Source organism: Scyliorhinus torazame, chromosome 22, assembly GCF_047496885.1.
Source record: "Scyliorhinus torazame isolate Kashiwa2021f chromosome 22, sScyTor2.1, whole genome shotgun sequence".
NCBI lineage: Eukaryota > Metazoa > Chordata > Chondrichthyes > Carcharhiniformes > Scyliorhinidae > Scyliorhinus > Scyliorhinus torazame.
Genome location: NC_092728.1, coordinates 103,407,763 through 103,430,208, shown reverse-complemented (window position 1 = coordinate 103,430,208; position 22,446 = coordinate 103,407,763). Strand labels below are relative to the sequence as shown.

Genomic DNA, 22,446 nt, shown 5'->3' with positions numbered 1-22,446 from the left:
GCAGGGCTCCCTCAGTACTGACCCTCTGACAGTGCAGCACTCCCTCAGTACTGACCCTCTGACAGTGCAGCACTCTCTCAGTACTGACCCCCTGACAGTGCAGCACTCCCTCAGTACTGACCTCTGACAGTGCAGCACTCCCTCAGTACTGACCCTCTGACAGTGCAGCACTCCCTCAGTACTGACCCTCTGATGGTGCAGCACTCCCTCAGTACTGACCCTCTGACAGTGCAGGGCTCCCTCAGTATTGATCCTCTGACGGTGCAGCACTCCCTCAGCACTGACCTCTGACAGTGCAGCACTCCCTCAGTACTGACTCTCTGACAGTGCAGCACTCCCTCAGCACTGACCCTATGACAGTGCAGCACTCACTCAGTACTGACCCTCTGACAGTGCGGCACTCCCTCAGTACTGACCCTCTGACAGTGCGGCACTCCCTCAGTACTGACCCTCTGACAGTGCAGCACTCCCTCAGTACTGACCCTCTGACAGTGCGGCACTCCCTCAGTACTGACCCTCTGACAGTGCAGCACTCCCTCAGCACTAACCCTCTGACAGTGTGGCACTCCCTCAGTACTGACCCTCTGACAGTGTGGCACTCCCTCAGTACTGACCCTCTGACAGTGCAGCACTCCCTCAGTACTGACCCTCTGATAGTGCGGCACTCCCTCAGTACTGACCCTCTGACAGTGCGGCACTCCCTCAGTACTGACCCTCTGACAGTGCAGCACTCCCTCAGTACTGACCCTCTGACAGTGCAGCACTCCCTCAGTACTGAACCTCTGACAGTGCAGCACTCCCTCTGTGCTGACCCTCTGACAGTGCAGCACTCTCTCAGTACTGATCCTCTGACAGTGCGGCACTCCCTCAGTACTGACCCTCTGACAGTGCGGCACTCCCTCAGTACTGACCCTCTGACAATGCCGCACTCCCTCAGTACTGCCCCTCTGACAGTGCGGCACTCCCTCAGTACTGACCCTCTGACAGTGCCGCACTCCCTCAGTACTGACCCTCTGACAGTGCGGCACTCCCTCAGTACTGACCCTCTGACAGTGCCGCACTCCCTCAGTACTGCCCCTCTGACAGTGCGGCACTCCCTCAGTACTGACCCTCTGACAGTGCCGCACTCCCTCAGTACTGCCCCTCTGACAGTGCAACACTCATTGTCAGCCGTGATTTGGGCCAAAGGGCCTGATTAAATGTAATGTCGATTATATAATGTGGTTTGAATCATCAATAGTTGTAACATTCTGAACATCGAAGGAAACCATCCAATCCATCCTCCGTGTCCTGGCTCTTTTAAGTGCGCTTTCCAATTGATTCCACTCTCCTGTTATTTCCACCTAGGGGCAGCACAGTGGTTAGCACTGTTGCTTCAAAGCGCTCGGGGCCAGAGTTCGATTCCCGGCTTGGGTCACTGTCTGTGCGGAGTCTGCACGCTCTCCCCGTGTCTGCGTGGGTTTCCTCCGGGTGCTCCGGTTTCCTCCCACAAGTCCCGAAAGACGTGCTTGTTAGGAGAATTGGACATTCAAGGCAATCGAGGGTTATGGGGATAAGGTGGGTAAGTGGAATTGAGGAACATTACATCAGATCAGCCGAAATCCCATGGAATGGTGTTTATGGACTCGATGTGCTGTGTCTCCGTGACCCCCCCGCCCACCCCATAGTGCGGTGGAATCTGAGTCATTAAACAACTTCAAGACGGAGATAGATGTATTTCCGATTTTTATAAACCGGGTCAAAGGGACATGGGGAACAGGTGGTGGGGGGGGGGGGGGGGAGGGGATTTGAGACCAGGAAGAGATCAGCAATGATCTGATTGAATGTCGGAGCAGGCTCGAGAGGCTGAATTGCCGACTTCTGCTCCTAATTCCTATGTTCCCATGTCCCTCGCCCCCCCCCCCCCCCCCCCCCCCCCGGCCTGATGCCCGGTCAGCATTTTGTCCAAATAGGCATCCTCGGTGTCTGAATGATTCTGACCAGGTCTCCGTGTCAGAGGGAGGGGGAACACTAGCTCCCTCTAGCGTCCGGGCGGAGGATTGACAGCTTTACTCGCTGAGCTCAAATAAAGATTGGGAATCGAAGGTCAGGGGTCATATGGTCCACATTTCTCTGTTGTGGGGGGTGCCACGCAAAGCTTTTAATCCTTTCCATAAACGGGTTGGGGGTCCTGGAAAATTTATCTTTCTTTCTCACAGCGAAAAGGCTCAAGTTAAGGTCTAGAACTCGGAGGAAATCTTTTGGGTTGTGGGGGTGAGACCCACGGGGAGAATGTGCAAACCCCACACGGACAGAGACCCGGAGCCGGGATTCGAACCCGTGTCCTCAGCGCCGTGAGGCAGCAGTGCTAACCACCGAGCCACCGTGCCGCCCCTGTAGAATAAGAGTTAAGCGGACTTCCGGTTGCGGCTATGCCGAGGTAGTAGGTCGCACGTTCGGCACCTCCCGCCGGGAACGGAGTTTTGGGCTCTTCAGATGGGCCCCAACGGCAATTGTTCGACGGCTTCCAGTGTGGGGAGGTGACAGCAAGGTTCCCCCGACAGTATATGGATTGGATCAGGAGTGGAGCGGTTAAAAAAGTGATCCTGGTGCAGCGGAAAGTGCGAGAGAGGAAAAGCAAGATGGCGGTGGGTGGAGACCAAGCAGCGTGGGCCCAGTGGGCGCAGTGGGCACAGGAGTTTCTTAAACGCTGCTTTGCGGAGCTGAAGACAGAAATGCTGGCGCCAATGAAGGCGGCGATTGAGAAGCTTGTGGAGACCCAGAAGGCCCAAGGGGCGGCAATCCGGGAGGTCGGCAAAAAGCCTCGGAGAACGAGGACGGGATCTTGGGCCTGGCGGTGAAGGTGGAGGCGCACGAGGCGCTGCACACGAGGTGGGCAGAAAGATTTGAGGACCTGGAGAATAGGTCGAGGAGGAAGAATCTTCGGATTCTGGGTCTCCCTGAAGGAGTGGAGGGGCCCGATGCCGGGGCATATATGAGCACGATGCTCAGTTCGCTGATGGGCGCGGGAGCTTTCCCGAGGCCCCTGGAGCTGGATGGGGCTCATCGGGTCCTGGCAAGGAGACCCAAAGCCAACGAGCCGCCAAGGGCTGTAATGGTGAGGTTCCACCGCTTTATGGACAGAGAGTGTGTCCTGAGATGGGCCAAAAAAGAGCAGAGCAGCAGGTGGGAGAACACGGAGATCCGAATTTACCAGGACTGGAGTGCAGAGGTGGCTAAGAAGAGAGCTGGTTTCAATCGGGCTCAGGCGGTACTCCATTGGAAGGGGGTGAAGTTCGGGTTGCTGCAGCCAGCGCGATTGTGGGTCACGTTGCAAGATCGGCACCACTATTTTGAAACGCCTGATGAGGCATGGAACTTTATCCAGTCTGAAAAGTTGGACTCAAACTGAGGGTTTGTCGTGGGGGGGATGTTTACTGTGTTTGGGGAATGTTCTTTTTGTTTTGGTGCTGGGTGGGGATGGGTGAATGGAGTTGATGTGGGAGCTGTGGGAGAGTGTGGGCATCGGTGTTGGAGGGGCAGGGCCCCGCGGAGGAAGAGGGGGAGTGGAGGCCCGGGGATGGGGAGTTGGGGTAAGGCCACAAAAAGGAGCTGTGCCAGAGGGGGCGGGGCTGGCTCAGGAAAGCGCGGGCTTTTTCCCGCGTTAGGGAAGGATGGGGGCAGGGCCGGGGGGAAGGGCGGCGCTGGAGAGGAGCACACACTGACTGCCAAGGGGTGGGGGGATTCTCACACTGGGGGGTCGATGGAATGGCGGGAGAGGCCGGGGTCAGCAGGAGTCAGCTGACTTACGGCAGTGTCATGGGGGGGTGGCTAGATGAGGATCTAGCGGGAGGGGTAGGGGAGGAGGGGGGAGGGGGGGAACAGGGTTGCTGCTGCATTGGCCAAAGGGGAGCTGGAAGTAGGAGAGGCGGTCGGGGCGGGGGTCCGCCGCCTGGGGGACTGGAGGATGCGGGAGGCGCGGGCATGTGGCTGGCCTAGAAAAGGAGATGGCTAGTCGGCAGGGAGGGGGGGTGGGGGGGAGAGTAGCCCCCCGATCCGGCTGATAACTTGGAATGTGAGGGGCCTGAACGGGCCGGTCAAGAGGGCCCGGGTGTTCGCGCACTTAAAGGGACTGAAGGCAGACGTGGTTATGCTCCAGGAGACACATCTGAAGGAGGCAGATCAGGTTAGGCTGAGAAAGGGATGGGTAGGGCAGGTCTTTCATTCAGGGCTGGATGCGAAGAACAGAGGGGTTGCAATACTGATGGGGAAGCAGGTGTCGTTCGAGGCACTGAATATTGTAGTGGATAATGGAGGTTGATACGTGATGGTGAGTGGTAGGTTGCAGGGGGTGCGGGTGGTACTGGTGAACGTATGTGCCCCGAATTGGGATGATGCCGGATTTATGAAACGCATGCTGGGTCGGATTCCGGATCTGGAGGTAGGAAGCTTGATAATGGGGGGGATGGGGGGAGTTCAACACGGTGCTGGACCAGGACGGGTAAGAGGCCGGCTGCGGCCAAGGTGCTCAGGGGGTTTATGGACCAGATGGGGGGAGTGGATCCATGGAGGTTTGCCAGGCCGCTGGCCAGGAAATTTTCCTTCTTTTCCCACGTCCATAGAGCCTACTCCCGGATAGATTTCTTTATTTTGAGTAGGGCGCAAATCCCGAAAGTGGAGGGAACGGAATATTCGGCCATAGCCATCTCGGACCATGCCCCGCATTGGGTGGAGCTGGAGTTGGGGGAGGAGAGGGACCAGCGCCCGCTGTGGCGCCTCGATGTGGGACTGTTGGCGGATGAGGGGGTGTGCGGGCGGGTGCGGGGGTGCATTGAAAGATATTTGGAGGCCAACGACAACGGGGAGGTGCAGGTGGGGGTAGTCTGGGAGGCGTTGAAAGCGGTGGTCAGGGGAGAGCTAATCTCCATTAGGGCCCACAGGGAGAAGAGAGAGAGGAGGGAGAGGGATAGGTTGGTGGGGGAGATTTTAAGGGTGGACAGGAGGTATGCAGAGGCCCCCGAGGAGGGGATACTTAGGGAGCGAAGGAACCGCCAGACGGTATTTGACCTGTTGACCACGGGGAAAGCAGAGGCACAGTGGAGGAAAGCGCAGGGGGCGACGTATGAGTATGGGGAGAAGGCGAGTCGGATGCTGGCACATCAGCTTCGTAAGAGGGAGGCAGCGAGGGAGATTGGTGGAGTTCAGGATAGAGGGGGGAATACGGTGCGGAGTGCGGTGAGAATCACAAGGTATTTAGGGACTTCTATGGGGATCTGTACAGGTCTGAGCCCCCAGCGGGGGAGGAGGGGATGCGACGATTCCTAAATCAGCTGAGGTTCCCGAGGGTGGAGGAGGAGGAGGTGGCTAGTTTGGGGGTGCCGATTGGGCTGGAGGAGCTGGTTAAAGGATTGGGGAGCATGCAGGCGGGGAAGGCCCCAGGGCCGGATGGGTTCCCGGTTGAATTCTACAGGAAATACGTGGACCTGCTGGGCCTGTTGCTAGTGAGGACTTTAATAAGGCGAGGGAGGGGGGACCTTGCCCCTGACAATGTCCAGGGCGCTGATTTCTTTGATCTTGAAGCGGGACAAGGATCCATTGCAATGTGGGTCGTATAGACCGATCTCGCTCCTCAATGTTGACGCTAAGTTGCTGGCGAAGGTGCTGGCTACGAGAATTGAGGACTGTGTCCTGGAGGTGATTCATGAGGACCAGACGGGATTTGTGAAGGGTAGGCAGCTAAATACAAATGTGCGGAGGCTCCTCAATGTGATTATGATGCCCTCGGTGGATGGGGAAGCGGAGGTAGTGGCAGCTATGGACGCGGAGAAGGCTTTTGATAAGGTGGAGTGGGAGTATCTTTGGGAAGTGTTGCGGAGGTTTGGGTTCGGGGAGGGGTTCATCAGTTGGGTCAGGCTCCTATATAGAGTGCGGCTACGAACCGGCGGAGGTCGGAGTACTTTCGGCTGTACCGGGGGACGAGGCAGGGGTGCCCCTTATACTCCTTGTTGTTTGCGCTGGCAATCTTTGCCAGTGTCATGGCACTGAGGGAGTCCAGGAAATGGAGGGGACTGGTCCGGGGGGGAGAGGAACACCGGGTGTCGTTGTGTGCTGACGACCTGTTGCTGTATGTGGTAGGGGATGGCGGAGGTCATGCGGATCCTAAGGGAGTTTGGGGACTTTTCGGGGTATAAACTCAACGTAGGGAAGAGTGAGCTCTTTGTGGTGCATTCAGGGGACCAGGGAAGGGGGATAGACGAGCTACCGCTGAAGAGGGCGGAAAGGAGCTCTCGGTACCTAGGGATCCAAGTAGCTAGGAGTTGGGGGGCCCTGCACAAGCTCAATTTGACGCGGTTGGTGGAGCAGATGGAGGAGAATTTTAAAAGATGGGATGTGCTGCCACTCTCACAAGCGGGTAGGGTGCAGTCGGTCAAAATGACGGTCCTCCCGAGGTTTCTCTTTGTGTTCCAGTGCCTTCCCATTATGATCCATCCCCAAGGCCTTTTTCAACGGGCAAGGAGGAGTATCATGGGTTTTGTGTGGGCGAATAAGACCCCGAGGGTGAAGAGGGTGTTTCTGGAGCGTAGCAGGGACAGGGGGGGGCTGGCGCTGCTGAATTTGTGTGGCTATTATTGGGCAGCCAATGTGGCGATGATCCGTAAGTGGGTAATGGACGGAGAGGGGAGGCGTGGAAGAGGCTAGAGATGGCGTCCTGTGTGGGCACGAGCCTGAGGGCGCTGGTGACGGCACCGCTGTCGCTCCCGCCGACGAGGTACACCACGAGTCCGGTGGTGGCGGCGACGCTGACGGTCTGGGGGCAGTGGAGGCGACACAGGGGCGAGGTGGGAGCCTCGGTTTGGTCCCCGATTCGGGAGAATCATCGGTTCTTCCCGGGAAGGATGGATGGGGGGTTTCGGAGCTGGCATCGGGCCGAGATTAGAAGAATGGGGGACCTGTTCATCGATGGGACGTTTGCGAGCCTAGGGGTGCTGGAGGAGAAGTTTGGGCTACCCCCGGGAAACGCTTTCAGGTACATGCAAGTGAGGGCGTTTGTGAGGCGGCAGGTGAGGGAATTCCCTCTGCTTCCGGCACGTGGGATTCAGGACAGGGTGATTTCGGGTGTATGGGTTGGAGAAGGCAAGGTTTCGGCGATTTACCAGGAGCTGAAGGAAGAGGAGGAGGCCTCGGTGGAGGAGTTAAAGGGCAAGTGGGAGGAGCAGCTTGGGGAGGAGATAGATGAGGGTCTGTGGGTTGATGCCCTGAGTAGGGTTAATTCTTCCTCCTCTTGCTCCAGGCTCAGCCTAATACAGTTCAAGGTTATTCACAGAGCGCATTTGACAGGGGCGAGGTTGAGTAGGTTCTTTGGGGTGGAGGACAGATGTGGGAGGTGCTCGGGGAGCCCGGTAAATCACGTCCATATGTTGTGGTCGTGCCCGGCACTGGATGGGTTTTGCGAGGACGATGTCCAAGGTGGTGAACGCCCGGGTCAAGCCGAGCTGGGGATTGGCATTATTTGGGGTATCGGACGAGCTGGGAGTGCAGGAGGCGAAAGAGGCCGGTATTCTTGGATGCTGCTGCTGCTGACACTTACTGCTCCCCTAGAAAGTCAAGGAAAGGTTGCCACCGCCGGGAGAACCTATCAAGGACCCTCTCAAGGTGAACTTTATTTGCTTCAGGCTGAGGGACCCCGCCATATCACTAACCCAGGTCTCCACGCCCAGGGGTTTCGAGGCCCTCCACATTAGCAAGATCCGTCTCCGGGCTACCAGGGAGGCAAAGGCCAGAACCTCGGCCTCTTTCGCTTCCTGCACTCCCGGATCCTCCGACACCCCAAATATCGCTACCGCTGGACTCGCCTTCATTTGAGCGTCCAAAACCCTAGACATCACTTGTGTTGGGCGCTCTGGATCCGTGGAACCATACAGGTCACCAACACTTGAAATAGTGCAACACTATTTTACTGAGTCATTAACTGTTTAACATACTCTCACTGTGGGTTAACACGATATTAGCTTTAACTAAAGACCTTTGCCTTGTCCTAACCAGTCGATGCACTCAGCACATGGTGAATGTCTGTGCTGCAGGCTGTGAGCTCTGTCCTACTAGGAAGCTGCAGCTCGAATGAGCAGGAACACTGATGCCCCCTGTCCTTATAGTGCGTGTGCTCTAACTGGGGATTGGCTGTGGTGTTGTGTGTGTTGATTGGTCCCACTGTGTGTCCATCAGTGTGTGTGTCTGCATCATGATCTACTGGTGTAATAAAAGAATGTACATGTGTGGCAATAAATAATGTGTGGTGAAAATGTCCCTAACTACGTGTGGGGTGCGAAAGACATATTTACAGGACTATGTACATGAGAACTAAGCTATTTACATGGGAAGGTGCCTGGTGCAGAAAAACTGTATGCAACAAGAATAACGAGATGAACACTATATACAAACCAGGTAAACGATCAAACGGAAGAACAGAACAATTCAGAAAGTTTATAAGTCCACAAAGTTCACAAATTAAGTCTCTGAGCTGGGCAACAAATTCTGGTTGACCGTCTGGATCGATGCTGTATACCGACAGCGGCTGGTGTCTTTGCTTCGGGGACACCCTGTTTTTTGTCACGATACCGACTCGAAAAGGCGCCTTCGGGTCCTCGGTGTCACTGCTGTGTGGGAGGTCCGCATTGGACTCGGTGACCGTGGGTTGAATTGCCCGGACATTCCTGCGAGGCTGGCTGAAGCGATATGAATTGGCAGGCTGAGCTGCTCGGCAGAAGGCAGCATAGTGGCCAAGTCTGCCACATCTTAGGCATTGTCGAGATTTGGCAGGGCATTGCCGTTTTAATGGGCGGAGCCACAGTTGCTGCACGTCGTAGCGTCAGCACGTTCGCTGCGCCACCGCGCATGCGCGGTGCGGTCGTGCGTGATGCACACCTGCGCATTACGTTCTTCGACGTTGCCGTCCTCTCGTTTGGTGCGCACAAGCGCGGGAGTCCGCGAAAAGCATGCAAAATGGCCGCCCTCATCCAGGCTGAGACCCTGGAGTTGCTCGATTGCTTGGACCCATTCCGTCTCGTGGGGACAATGCCGTTTCAGCCGCTTGGATGTGGGAATACTGACTCGTGGCGTTTTCGTGTAGCACACAGGTCTCGATGGCGGTCGCTAGGGCGAGCTGCTTTACTTTGAGGAGCTGCTGTCGTAGGGGGTCCGACTGAACACCGAAAATGATCTGGTCGCGTATCATGGAGTCGGAGGTGGGCCCGTAATTACAGGACTGCGCAAGGATGCGGAGGTGAGTGAGAAAGGATTGGAAAGGTTCATCCTTACCCTGCAAACGCTCCTGGAACACGTAGCGCTCGAAACTTTCATTCACCTCTACGCTGCAGTGAGTGTCAAACTTGAGGAGGACCATCTTGAACTTTGTTTTATCTTCATCATCCGCAAAGGTGAGAGAATTGAAAATGTGGATGGCATAGTCCCCGGCCGTGGATAGGAGGAGAGCAATCTTCCTGGTATCCGAGGCGCCCTCCCTGTCTGTGGCCTCAAGGAAGAGCTGGAACCGTTGTTTGAATATCTTCCAGTTGGCCCCTAGGTTGCCAGCGATGCGGAGCGGCGGGCAGATGTTGTCCATGTTGCAGGATTGCGGAATGCTGGCGGAAGGCAGATCACTTGCAGGTAGGTCTAAGAAGTGCTAATATCCCTCAACTCCTGGTATCATGTTGTGTTGGGCGCTCTGGATCCGTGGAACCCATACAGGTCACCAACACTTGAAATAGTGCAACACTATTTTATTGAGTCATTAACTGTTTAACATACTCTCACTGTGGGTTAACACGATATTAGCTTGAACTAAAGACCTTTGCCTTGTCCTAACCAGTCGATGCACTCAGCACATGGTGAATGTCTGTGCCGCAGGCTGTGAGCTCTGTCCTACTAGGAAGCTACTGCTCGAATGAGCGGGAACTCTGATGCCCCCTGTCCTTATAGTGCGTGTGCTCTAACTGGTGATTGGCTGCGGTGTTGTGTGTGTTGATTGGTCCCACTGCGTGTCCATCAGTGTGTGTGTGTCTGCACCATGATATACTGGTGTATATTATGACAATCACCCTTGCAAACCCCTGCCAGAATCCTTTAAGCGCTGGGCATGCCCAAAATATATGATTCGCCGGACTCCCTGCACACCCCGGGCACCAGTCCTCCACCCCAAAAAACCTACTCATTCTTGCCGTCGTTATATGTGCCTGATGCACCACGATGCTTCCCGTACCAGCCTCCCCGAACAGGCGCCGGAATGTGGCGACTAGGGGCTTTTCACAGTAACTTCATTTGAAGCCTACTTGTGACAATAAGCGATTTTCATTTTCATTTCATTTCATTTCATTAAACTGAATTAAGCTGAGCCTGGTACATGATGAGGAGGAGTTCACCCTGCCCAGGGCGCCGGCCCACAGGCCCTCATCCAGCTCCTCGCCCAGCTCCTCCTCCCACTTGCCCTTCAACTCCCCCACTGAGGCTTCCTCTACCTCCTGCAGCTCCTGATATATGTCCGACACCTTCCCCTCCCCTACCCAGACACCAGACACCACCCTATCCTGGATCCTACGTGGGGGCAGCCGCGGGAATGCCCCCGCCTGTTTTCCAAGGCAGTCCCGAACCTGAAGGTACCTGAACGCATTCCCCGGGGGCAGGCCGAACCGAGCCTCCAGCGCCTGCATCCTGGGGAAAGTCCCGTCTATAAACAGGTCCCCCATCCTCCTAATACCTGCCCTGTACCAGCCTTGGTGTCCCCCATCCATCCTAACCGGAGCAAATCTGTGGTTATTCCGTATCAGGGTCCACACCGAGGCCCCCTCCTCTCCCCTGCGTCTCCTCCACTGCCCCCAGATCCTCAGTGCCGCCATCACCACCGGACTAGGGGTGTATCGCGCCGGCGAGAATGGCAGCGGAGCCGTAACAAGTACCCCTAGACTGGTGCCTCTACACGTCGCCATCTCCAACCGCCCCCATGCCGCCCCCTCCTCCATCATCCATTTCCTGATCATGGCCACATTGGCCGCCCAGTAATAACCGCAGAAGGTCGGCAGAGCCAGCCCCCCCCCCCCCTTCCCGGCTACGCTCCAAGAATACCCTTTTGACTCGCGGGGTTTTATTCGCCCACACAAATCCCGTCACAATCCTATTCACCGGTTTAAAGAAGGACTTGGGGATGAAAATGGGGAGGCACTGAAACACGAAGAGGAACCTGGGGAGAACCGTCATCTTCACAGTCTGCACCCGTCCAGCCAGGGAAAGCGGGAGCATATCCCACCTTTTAAACTCTCCCTCCATCTGCTCCACTAGCCGGGTTAAGTTGAGCCTGTTGCAGGGCATCCCAGTTTCTGGCCACTTGTATCCCCAAGTACCGAAAGCTCCTCTCCACTATCCTGGCGGGAGCTCCCTCAGTCTCTCCTCCTGGCCCCTACCGTGGACCACGAACAGCTCACTCTTCCCCACGTTCAACTTATACCCCGAGAACCTCCCGAAGTCCCCCAGGATCCGCATGACCTCCCCCCATCCCCTCTAACGGGTCCGAAATATACAACAGCAGGTCATCCGCGTAGAGGGAGACCCGATGTTCCTCCCCTCCGCGCACCAGCCCCCTCCAATCCCTCAAAGTCCTGAGCGCAATGGCCAACGGCTCAATTGCCAGGGCAAACAGCAACGGGGACAGGAGACACCCCTGTCTCGTCCCCCGGTGCAGCCTGAAATATTCCGACTTTAGCCGGTTTGTGGACACACTCGCTACAGGGGCCTGATACTGCAGCTTGACCCACCCTATAAATCCCTCCCCAAATCCAATCCTGCCTAGCGCCTCCCACAGATACTCCCCCCCCCCCCGCCCGCCCGAGGGCATCATGATGATATTCAGGAGCCTCCTCACATTTGCGTTCAGCTGCCTGCCCTTAACAAACCCCGTCTGGTCCTCCCCAATCACTCCCGGGTTGCAGTCCTCTATTCTGGTGGCCAGAATTTTTGCCAACAGTTTGGCATCCACATTCAGGAGCGATATCGGCCTGTAGGACCCATACTGAAGCGGATCCTTCTCCTTCTCCTCCTTCAGGATAAGCGAGATCAATGCCTGCGACATTGTCGGAGGGAGGATCCCTTTCTCCTTTGCCTCATTGAAGGTTCTCATCAGGAGTGGGCTCAACAGCTCCGAGAACTACTTATAAAATTCTACGGGGAAGCTGTCCGGGCCCGAGGCCTTGCCCGTCTGCATGCCTGCCAGCCCCCTGACTACCTCTTCCAACCCAATCAGGCCCCCAGTCCCTGCACCTGCTCTGCTTCCACCCTTGGGAACCTCAACCAGTCCATGAACCGCCTCATCCCTTCCCCCTCCCCGGGGGGTTCCGACTCGTATAACCTTCCGTAGAACTCCCTGAAGACTTCATTGACTCTCTCTGGGCTCAGCACTATGTTGCCTTCCCTATCCCGCACTCCCCCAATCTCTCTGGCCGCCTCCCTCCTGCGCAGCTGGTGCGCCAGCATCCTACTCGCCTTCTCCCCATACTCATAAACTGTCCCCTTCGCTTTCCTCAGCTGCGCCTCCGCCTTCCCCGTGGGCAGCAGGTCAAACTCCGCCTGTAATTTCTGGCACTCGTTCAACAGCCCCCCTCTGGGGCCTCCGCGTACCTCCTATCTACCCTGAGTATCTCTCCCACCAGTCTCTCCCTCTCCGCCCTCTCCTTCTTCTTTCTATGGGACCTAATGGAGATTAACTCTCCCCTAATGACCGCCTTCAGAGCCTCCCAAACCACTGCCACCGTCACCTCTCCTGTGTCATTCGCTCCCACATAATTCTCAATAATCCTCCTTATCCGCCCGCACACCTCTTCGTCCGCCAGCAGCCCCACATCCAGTCGCCAGAGAGGGCGCTGGCCCCGTTCCGCCCCAGTCGCAGGTCCACCCAGTGCGGGGCATGGTCCGAGACCGCAATGGCCGAGTATTCTACCCCCTCCACCCTCGGGATTAACGCCCTACTCAACACAAAGAAGTCTATTCGCGAATGGACTTTATGGACATGGGAGAAAAAGGAAAACTCCCTCGTTCTTGGCCGTGTAAACCTCCAGGGGTCCACTCCCCCCATCTGGCCCATGAACTCCCACAAGGCCCTGGCCACTGCCGGCCTCTTTCCCGTTCTGGACTTGGAACGATCCAAGCTCGGATCCAAGACCGTATTAAAGTCCCCTCCCATAATCAGGTGACTTATCTCCAAGTCCGGGATCCTACCCAACACACGCCTCATAAAGTGCGCATCGTCCCAGTTCGGGGCATATACATTCACTAACACCACCCGGGCCCCCTGCAGCTTGCCACTCACCATTATATACCTGCCCCCCTTATCCGCCACAATGCTCCCCGCCTCAAATGCCACTCGTTTACTGACCAAAATAGCCACACCTCTGGTCTTTGAGTCTAACCCCGAGTGAAACACCTGTCCCACCCATCCTTTCCTTAGCCTCGTCTGGTCCGCCAGCTTTAAGTGCGTCTCTTGCAACATGGCCACGTTCGCCTTCAACCCCTTTAAATGCAAGAACACGCGGAACCGCTTGACCAGCCCATTCAGGCCCCTCGCGTTCCGCGTGATCAGCCTGGTCGGGGGGTTGACCACCCCCCTGTCATAATATACACCAGTATATCATGGTGCAGACACACACTGATGGACACACAGTGGGACCAATCAGCATACACAACACCGCAGCCAATCACCAGTGAGAGCACACGCACTATAAAGACAGGGGGCATCAGAGTTCCCGCCCATTCAAGTTGCAGCTAGCTAGGAGCACAGAGCTCCCAGCCTGCAACACAGACATTCACCATGTGCTGAGTGCATCAACTGGTTAGGACAAGGTCTTTAGTTAAAGCTGGTATTGTATTTACCCACAGTTCAAGTATGTTTAAATAGTTAACCTTTTAATAAAATAGTGTTGCACTACTTCAAGTGTTGGTGACCTGTATGCGATCCAGAACACCCAAAACATCACCCCCCCCCATCCCGCTGACTAGCCATCTCCCTTTTTCGGCCAACCGCGTGCCCCCGCCTCCCTCCTCCAGCTCTCCCCCCAGCGGCTCCCCGCCCGACTCTCCATCCATACCCCTCACCTGGCTCCCCTTCAGTCAGCAAAGCAGCACCCCTCCCCCACCAAACCCCCCGCACCCCCCCCTCCCCCTAACCAAGCATCCGCTTAGCTCTGGTTTCCCCCCCCCATTGTGCTTCCGTGAGTCAGCTCACCCATGCTGACCCCGGCCGCTCCCGCCTCTTTCTACCAACGCTTAACTTGTTGCCTCCTTCGGGCCACCCTACCCCCCTCCCCCGCAGGGTAGAGGGGCAAGCGCCATCTGGGACCTCCCCATGCGCCAGACAGCCCGTCCCGGGTGTTTCCCGCCCCATAGCACCGAACACCTGGAAGACAAAACACCTGGAAAACAAGCAAAACAAACAGCAAAACCCCCAACCAGACTAGGGCAGACATGCCCATAAACTTATGCTTTACCCACCGTCCTCCCCTCGAAGAAGAAGAAGAAGAAGAGCAGGGGAATTCTCAGTGTCCTGGCCAACATTCATCCCTCAGTCAACGTACAGAAGATCTGGTCATTACCACATTGATGCTGTGCGAGTTTGCTGTGCGCAAATTGGCTGCCATATTTCCCACATGTATAACAGTGACTACACCTTCAAATGTACTTCATTGGTTGTAAAGCACCTTGCGACGTCCTGAAGTGGTGAAAGGCGCTATATAAATGAAAGTCTTTTTTTTAGGTCAGATTGATTGCGGCCGGTGGCGCAGAATGTGTTAAAATGAATGACAGGAAAGGAATGGAAAAACCATTTAATGAACTAGATTTTGCATTTACATTTTCAAAGACTGTACATTTTATTAAATAGGTTATCTGCACAGTGCGAATCCATTATACATGATGCCTGAGTTTCTATATTTTACAAATGCATTAAACCCTCAAGCACCGGACCCACAACTTTCTGGCCCAGAGTTAAGAATGTTACTGAGCTAAACAGACATCCTGCCCACTGCTGTGGATTATTACATGTAATATACCGTCATTCAAACAAGTTACACGGTTCAAAGGGGGTGTATCACAGGTCATGTGGTTCTATAGTATTATGACAAATTGGAGCATGGGCTGTACAGAGGCTCTACGGAGTTACAATGCAAGTCATGTGATTCAATGGGGGTTTATTACAAGTCAAGTGGCTCTCTGAAGATGCACTGCATGTCACAAGGTACGGCATCAAGAGCCTCCTCAGAAAGTCATTACGGTACAGGAGGAGTCCATTCGGACCATCGATGCTGGTTCTCTGTAGATCAACCCAGTCAGCCCCCTTCTCCCTTCAGTGTCCATCCAATTTCCTTTTGAAACCATCCAGCGTCTCTGCTTCCATCACCCTCCAAGACAGCGACTCCCAGCTCACTAACCCTCGCAGTGTAAAAAAAAAATCCTCCTCACAGTCCCCCTGTATCTCTTGCCCAAAACCTTGAACCTGTGCCCACCTCCCATCCCTCCGACTCCATCCCCCACCCCCCGCCCCAACCCCAGGCCTTGTACCATCCGCTAACGCAAACCACTTTTCTTGGTCTATCTTTTCTAAACCTGTCATAATCTTGTAGGCTTGTATCAAATCTCCCCTCATTCCCTCGAGTTCCAAAGAGAGCCCCAGCTTCTAACCTTGAGGAACCATTCTGGCAAACCTCCCCCCTCACCCTCCCGAAGACCCTCACATCCTTCCTAAAGTGTGGTGACCAGAACCGGACACGATTCTCTCGTTGGGCCCTAACCTACGCTGTATCAAGGCTGAGCATAACTTTTTTTTAAAAAATTGCTTATTGTTACAAGTAGGCTTCAAATGAAGTTACTGTGAAAAGCCCCTAGTCGCCACATTCCGGCGCCTGTTCAGGGAGGCTGTTATGGGAATTGAACCGTGCTGCTGGCCTGCTTTCAAAGCCAGCGATTTAGCCCTGTGCTAAACAGTTGTTGCCGATGTTGCCGAAGGGTTCGGACTTTGATTGAACGCGAGCTGGGCTTCCCAGCTGCCGCTGGGCTTCCTGCACTTTCCGTGAGCACTGGACCTTTCCCTTTAAGCTCACTGACTGACTGGCTGAATGATCAGCAGTCCACCCCACCTCCCAACCTCCCCATCAGCTGACTGTGGAGATCGTTTTCTGTAACTCAATTCCCAGAGCTGACGAGTTCATAGAATCCCGTCAGAACAGAAGGAGGCCATTCGGCCCATCGGTCCTTCGAAAGGGCACCCTACCCATGTCCACAACCCCCTGCCCTACCCTGAAACTGCATATCCCCGGACACTAAGGGGCAATTTTAGCGCGGCCAATCCACTTAACTTGCATATCTTTGGACTGTGGGAGGAAACCGGAGCACCCGAGGGAAACCCACGCACACACGGGGAGGATGTGCAGACTCCGCACAGACAGTCACCCGAGTCCGGAATCGAACCTGGGACCCTGCCGCTGTGAGGCAGCAGTGCTAACCACTGTGCCACCGTGCTGCCCTGTCGATTGGAAAAAGCACACTAAAAGTGCACCTACTGAAATGCTACGTCAGTGTACCTGGATTGAGGACAATCTTCAGATCCATTTTCAAATCCACATGTAAAGCAGGTGGGCTCAGGCAGCACGGCGTCCCCTCCCCCCCCCCTCCCCCTCCCCCCCCTCCCCCACCTCCCCTCCCCCTCCCCTCCCCTCCCCCCCCTCCCCTCCCCTCCCCCCTCCCCTCCCCTCCCCCCCCCCTCCCCTCCCCTCCCCCCCCCTCCCCTCCCCTCCCCCCCCCTCCCCCCCCCCTCCCCTCCCCCCCCTCCCCTCCCCCCCCCTCCCCCCTCCCCTCCCCTCCCCCACCCCCCATTCTCAAAAATAAACAGGGCAGCTCTGATCATCGACCCACCTTTGCCCCCTTCTCCCCCCAATCCAAGTGAGTTTATTTGATGGACTCTGTGGCCAGAATTAAAACACTCAAAGTGTCAACGTCAGCATCTCGATTCAGCTCCTGGTGTCGAGCTGACATAAGCCCCGTTTAGCACCTGTCTATTTTTTTAAACTAGGCTGCCCGGAAACTTAGAATCACACAGCACAGGAGGAGGCCACTCAGTCCTCATGTCTGTGCTAGCTCCTTGAACGATCTAGCCAGTTAGTCCCCCTCTCCGCTCCTTCCCCGCCTGCCCAGTAAACATTTCCCTCTCAAGTGCTTATCCAGTTCCCGGGTGAAAGTTATTGAATCGACTGTTCCGGGTCAAATATAATTTCTCCTCACCTCCCTGCTGGTTCTTCTGTTAAAGTGGCGATCACTGCTCCGGTTCCGGCGAGTAAACATGGTGGGCAGTGTGGTAAGCCACTGTAGTATATAATATGTGTATTGTGGTAAACGGCTACTGTACTACATGTGATGTGGTAAACCACTGCCTGATGTCTCCGCCTCCCCTCGGGCTCGGTATAAAGGTGGCTGGCTCCGCCCCCCCTCGGGCTCGGTATAAAGGTGGCTGGTCTCCACCTCCCATCGGGCTCGGTATAAAGGTGGCTGATCTCCGCCTCCCCTCGGGCTCGGTATAAAGGTGGCTGGTCTCCGCCTCCCCTTGGGCTCGGTATAAAGGTGGCTGGTCTCCGCCTCCCATCGGGCTCGGTATAAAGGTGGCTGGTCTCCGCCTCCCCTCGGGCTCGGTATAAAGGTGTCTGATCTCCGCCTCCCCTCGGGCTCGGTATAAAGGTGGCTGGTCTCCGCCTCTGCCCCAGTTCGGGATCCGAGGCCAGGAGGCTTTCTGTTTAGTTTATTAAAGCCTCAGTTACGTTCACTACTCGACTTGTGTTCATTGATGGCACATCAGGCTGGTCACTGTGACATAACCAAAAACCACCCTCCCCGGGCATCCCACTTTCAAACACAAGACCTCGCCTTAGCGCCTGTTATCGAGCTTTAAAATCAGTCATCAGCAATTGTCAAAAAATAAAACTCGGGCCTGATTCCGAACAGTATCCTATCACTTTTACTAACTCTCCCCATCCACCCCCCGAGAGTCTGCCCTTGGCTTTGGGTTTAGTTAATAAACTCGGGCAAACAGTTACGCCCAGCAGCAGAGAATTGCCCTGCGGTGGAAATGCAAGGGTGGCGATGAGAATGAAGCACTGAAAGGTCGGGCCGGACATTTAACCCCTCGAGGGCCACTTTCTGGAACAAGGTGCTGCGACTTTTAGGGACTTGGCTCGTGTCGGGAGAGTTGACGGGTTTGGCGCTGCTGGTTCTGGGCTCCTGATTAATGGTGTACAGCGTTGGATAATCTCGAAAACAGGTTACGGAGCAGTGATTAGGTACGTTTACGACGCCTGGGGACGGATAGCAATGTTCGGCCGTCTCCTGGTGATCAAAGCAGCCAACAGGATCATGCAGGAGCTGGGCACCTTGCCCGTGTGGTCACCAGCGAAGTGGTTCCTCTTTGGATTTCATATTGAAGTCAGCGCAGTGCTGGAGGCGGGAAGCAGCTTCACCCCGAGACGTTTGCGGGACGATTACACGGCAGTTCTGGCTGGTCTCTGGCCGGTATTGATGCTCCTCCACAGGAGCCTAATCTCAGCCAATTGACTAGGTTTCAGTTCCCTAATTATAGCCCCCCTTCCCCCCCCCCCCCCCACAGTCCCTACAAACAACCCACTCCCATCCCCAGGAATTTCAATCGATTACACTCAGTTACATGGGGGGGGGGGGGGGGGGTAGCTTCCCCTATTCCCTCCTGCTCTAAAACTCCAAGCTCTTGCCTGTAATTCCTCACTTCCCACCTCCCCAGTCCGGTGCCCTACACCGTGTGGTCATCCACCCACTGGCACAGTCGCTTGGCATATCGATCGGGGCTGACAGTGGAGAAGGATTGCCCCCGGTAGCGGATGGACTTCCACAGGTGCTCCAGCTTCTTCCGGAAGCCATAGACTGTAAAGATGTCGATGATGCCCACAAAGTAGCGGGACTGGCTGCCATCGAGGACGTGGAGAGAATTCCGGGTGTTGGGCAGCAGGCGGCGGTTCTGTACCGCTGGGTCGGTCAGCTCCGACTCGGCGTCGCCGCTGCCCGCCGAGCTCAGGGTGGCCCCGGGGATCTCCTTGACGTGGCACTCGTCCGTGCCACTCACCGTCTCGGCCACCAGCACCGCCGATTCCTCCTCCACCAGTCCCGGAACCGGGGTTCCCACTGAGGCGGTGGGGCTGCCTCCACTGGTCATTGACCTACCGGACAGACAGAGGGAAAGAAAGTTCTTGCATTTATCTGGAGCCTTTTCTCACCTCAGGATATTATAGCCAATCAGGTACTCCTGTTGAAGTACCGTCCCTGTTGCCATGCAGGGAAATGTGACTTAACTTCCGCAGAACAAGATTCCGCCAACAGCAACGGGACAATGATCAGATAACCTGGTTTCAATGATGTTGGGTCAGGGGTAAATATTGGCCCCAGGTAATGGGGAAGAATTCTTCTTTAAAAAGCACCATTGGGGCTCCCCCCCACCCCCCGAGAGGGCAAAGGGCATCCAAAAGACAGGCCTCCTGGATAGTGCCGCGCTCCCTCGGTGCTTCGCTAGAGTGTCAGCCTCTGGAGTGGGACTCGAACTGACAGACCTCTGACTTGGAGACAAACGTGTGACGCCCTGAACAGGAGAACTTCGTCAACAGTAGTCACAGCGTCGCTCAGCACGTAAAGAGGCCACTCACGCCCAGCCTAGCAGCACACAAGAGGGTAGCACTGTGGCTTCACAGCGCCAGAGTCCCAGGTTCGATTCGCGGCTTGGGTCACTGTCTGTGCGGAGTCTGCACGTTCTCCCCGTGTCTGCGTGGGTTTCCTCCGGGTGCACCGGTTTCCTCCCACAGTCCAAAGATGTGCAGGTTAGGTGGATTGGCCATGACAAATTGCCCTTAGTGACCATTAGGAGGGGTTATTGGGTTACGGGGATAGGGTGGAAGTGAGGGCTTAAATGGGTCGGCACAGACTCGATGGGTCGAATGGCCTCCTTCTGCACTGTATGTTCTAACACCGACCTGGACCCTAGTTGATACTTGAGGCCCTGTTTAATTCTGGGTTAGCTCTAGAGGATCGCCACCTCCACCGCTCTCCCCTGATCAGTCTACTCACTTCTTAGTGCGGAGGATAACATTGGCAAAGGACCAACTCTGGCGACGTTCGTCAAGGTGCAGAGGCTGATGGGCCAGCAGGAGACTGTAATCCAGAACATTCAGCCCTTTCAGGTACTCTGTGTCAACGCCCATCTGGCGAACAAACCACGGCCTTTGCTGATCTGGAACAGAAAGTTTCGGAATCCGGAGAAACGTCATAAGAATTACACGACAGAGGTTTGTAGATTCAGGCACTCACAAGTGAGATTACTGAGATGTTCGTTCACAGGGTTTGGGTGTCGCTGGCTACTCCAGCATGTTCTGTCCATCCCCAGTTGCCCTTTAGAAGGTGGTGGTGAGCTGCCTTCCTGAACCGCTGCAGCCCCTGAGGTGTAGGTACACCCACAGTGCTGTTAGGGAGGGAGTTCCAGGATTTTGGCCCAGCGACAGTGATGGAGCAGCGATATAGTCCCAAGTCAGGATGGTGAGTGACTTAAGGGCAGCACGGTGGCGCAGTGGGTTAGCACTACAGTCTCACGGCGCCGAGGTCCCAGGTTCGATCCCGGCCCCGGGTCACTGTCCGTGTGGAGTTTACACATTCTCCCCGTGTTTGCGTGGGTTTCACCCCCACAACCCAAAGATGTGCAGGGTAGGTGGATTGGCCACGCTAAATTGCCCCTTAATTGGAAAAAATGAATTGGGTACTCTAAAAAAAAATTTTTAAAGGATGGTGAGTGGCAGCCCGGTAGCACAGTGGTTAGCACAATTGCTTCACAGCTCCAGGGTCCCAGGTTCGATTCCGGCTTGGGTCACTGTCTGTGCGGAGTCTGCACATCCTCCCCGTGTCTGCGTGGGTTTCCTCCGGGTGCTCCGGTTTTCTCCCACAGTCCAAAGATGTGCTGATTAGGTGGAGTGGCCATGATAAATTGCCCTTAGTGTCCAAAATTGCCCTTAGTGTTGGGTGGGGTTACTGGGTTATGGGGATTGGGTGGAGGTGTTGACCTTGGTCAGGGTGCTCTTTCCAAGAGCCGGTGCAGACTCGATGGGCCGAATGGCCTCCTTCTGCTCTGTAAATTCTATGAATTCTATGACTTGGAGGGGGACCTCCAGGTGGTGGGGTTCCCAGGTATCTGCTGCCCTTGTCTTTCTCGATGGTCGTGGTGGCGCGTTTTAAAGGTGCTGACTCAGGAGCCTTGGCGAGTTGCTGTAGTGCATCTTGTAGATGGTACACACGGCTGCCCCTGTGCGTCAGTGGTAGAGGGAGAGAGAGTTGAAGGTGGTGGATGGGGGCTGCTCTGTCCGGGATGGTGTCGAGCTTCTCGAGTGTCGTTGGAGTTACACTCATCCAGGCAAGTGGAGGGTATTCCATTACACTCCTGACCTGTGCCGTGTAGATGGTGGACAGGCTTTGGTGGAGTCCAGTTCAGTTTCTGGTCAGTGATGATCTTTATATTCGTATAAATTCACAGAACAATTGACCAGTCAGTAAACTCCCAGATGCTGAGTGACAATATGAGATCACATTGCAATGCTGTCAATTTCACCGATCGGGACTACAGCGGACGGGGGTGAATTACAGCTGTGGACAGATTTAACATTTGTGATTGGAAAGTGGTGAAGAATGCTCCTTACCCAGGCAAATGGAGTTCCCCTCGTAATTCAGGTCCTTCAGCACCACGATGACATTGCTCCCCTCGGGGGAGGGGTCTGTCCATCGACTCACCTGGCAACCCTTGATGTCATACCTGGGGGAAAAAGAGTAACGTTACTGAGCACAGCCTGTCACACCCAGAGGGGCTGGGGAGGAGTGCCGGGATAGGGGCGCGCTGGGAGGGGAGTGGGGGGTGGGGGGGGGGGGGGGGGGGTGTAGGCATGCAGGACATTGAATGGCTGCACCGCAGGCTGATAAAGCCATTCGTAAAAAGTTGCGTTGCTGCCGACGCAGTTAACGGGGACCTGCCCCACTTTACTCCGTGATGCCACTGAGATACGGAGATCAGGGGCGGGATTTTCCGCTTGCCGCCATCGTAATCGGCGATCGGGCGGAGAATCCCTTTTTACGACCGAATCGGGGGGCGGGGCCTGTCGGGCTGGGGGGACTGGTGGGGAGTGTTCTGGGGGTGGGCGAGGCGGTGTCCAGGGGTGGCACTATCTGGCAGGTTGGGTCCGCGTGGGGCTGGCGCTGTGCGGCGCGACCGTTGCAGGTCATCCCCGTGCGCGGCCACGGACCCGGATATCCTCCGGCCGTTTCCATCGGGAAGGCCGTGCGTTTTACGTGGCGAGGCTGCTGGCCCCTCAGTGATCGGAGGGTCGGTGCGGGGTCGGC

At 55.8% G+C, this 22,446-nt stretch overlaps 1 protein-coding gene across 1 annotated transcript in view; it reads right to left on the bottom strand.

The window, feature by feature from the left end:
* Nucleotides 1-16,880: 16,880 nt before the first annotated feature.
* pip5kl1 (phosphatidylinositol-4-phosphate 5-kinase-like 1) overlaps nt 16,881-22,446 on the bottom strand; it is a 79,918-nt gene continuing 74,352 nt past the window's right edge. The window contains exons 9-10 of the mRNA XM_072488780.1: nt 20,140-20,302; nt 16,881-19,241 (exon numbers count right to left, since the gene is read on the bottom strand). Coding sequence (XP_072344881.1) covers nt 18,818-19,241; nt 20,140-20,302 — 587 coding nt within the window. The 3' untranslated portion in view covers nt 16,881-18,817. The remainder of the gene's footprint in view (nt 19,242-20,139; nt 20,303-22,446) is intronic.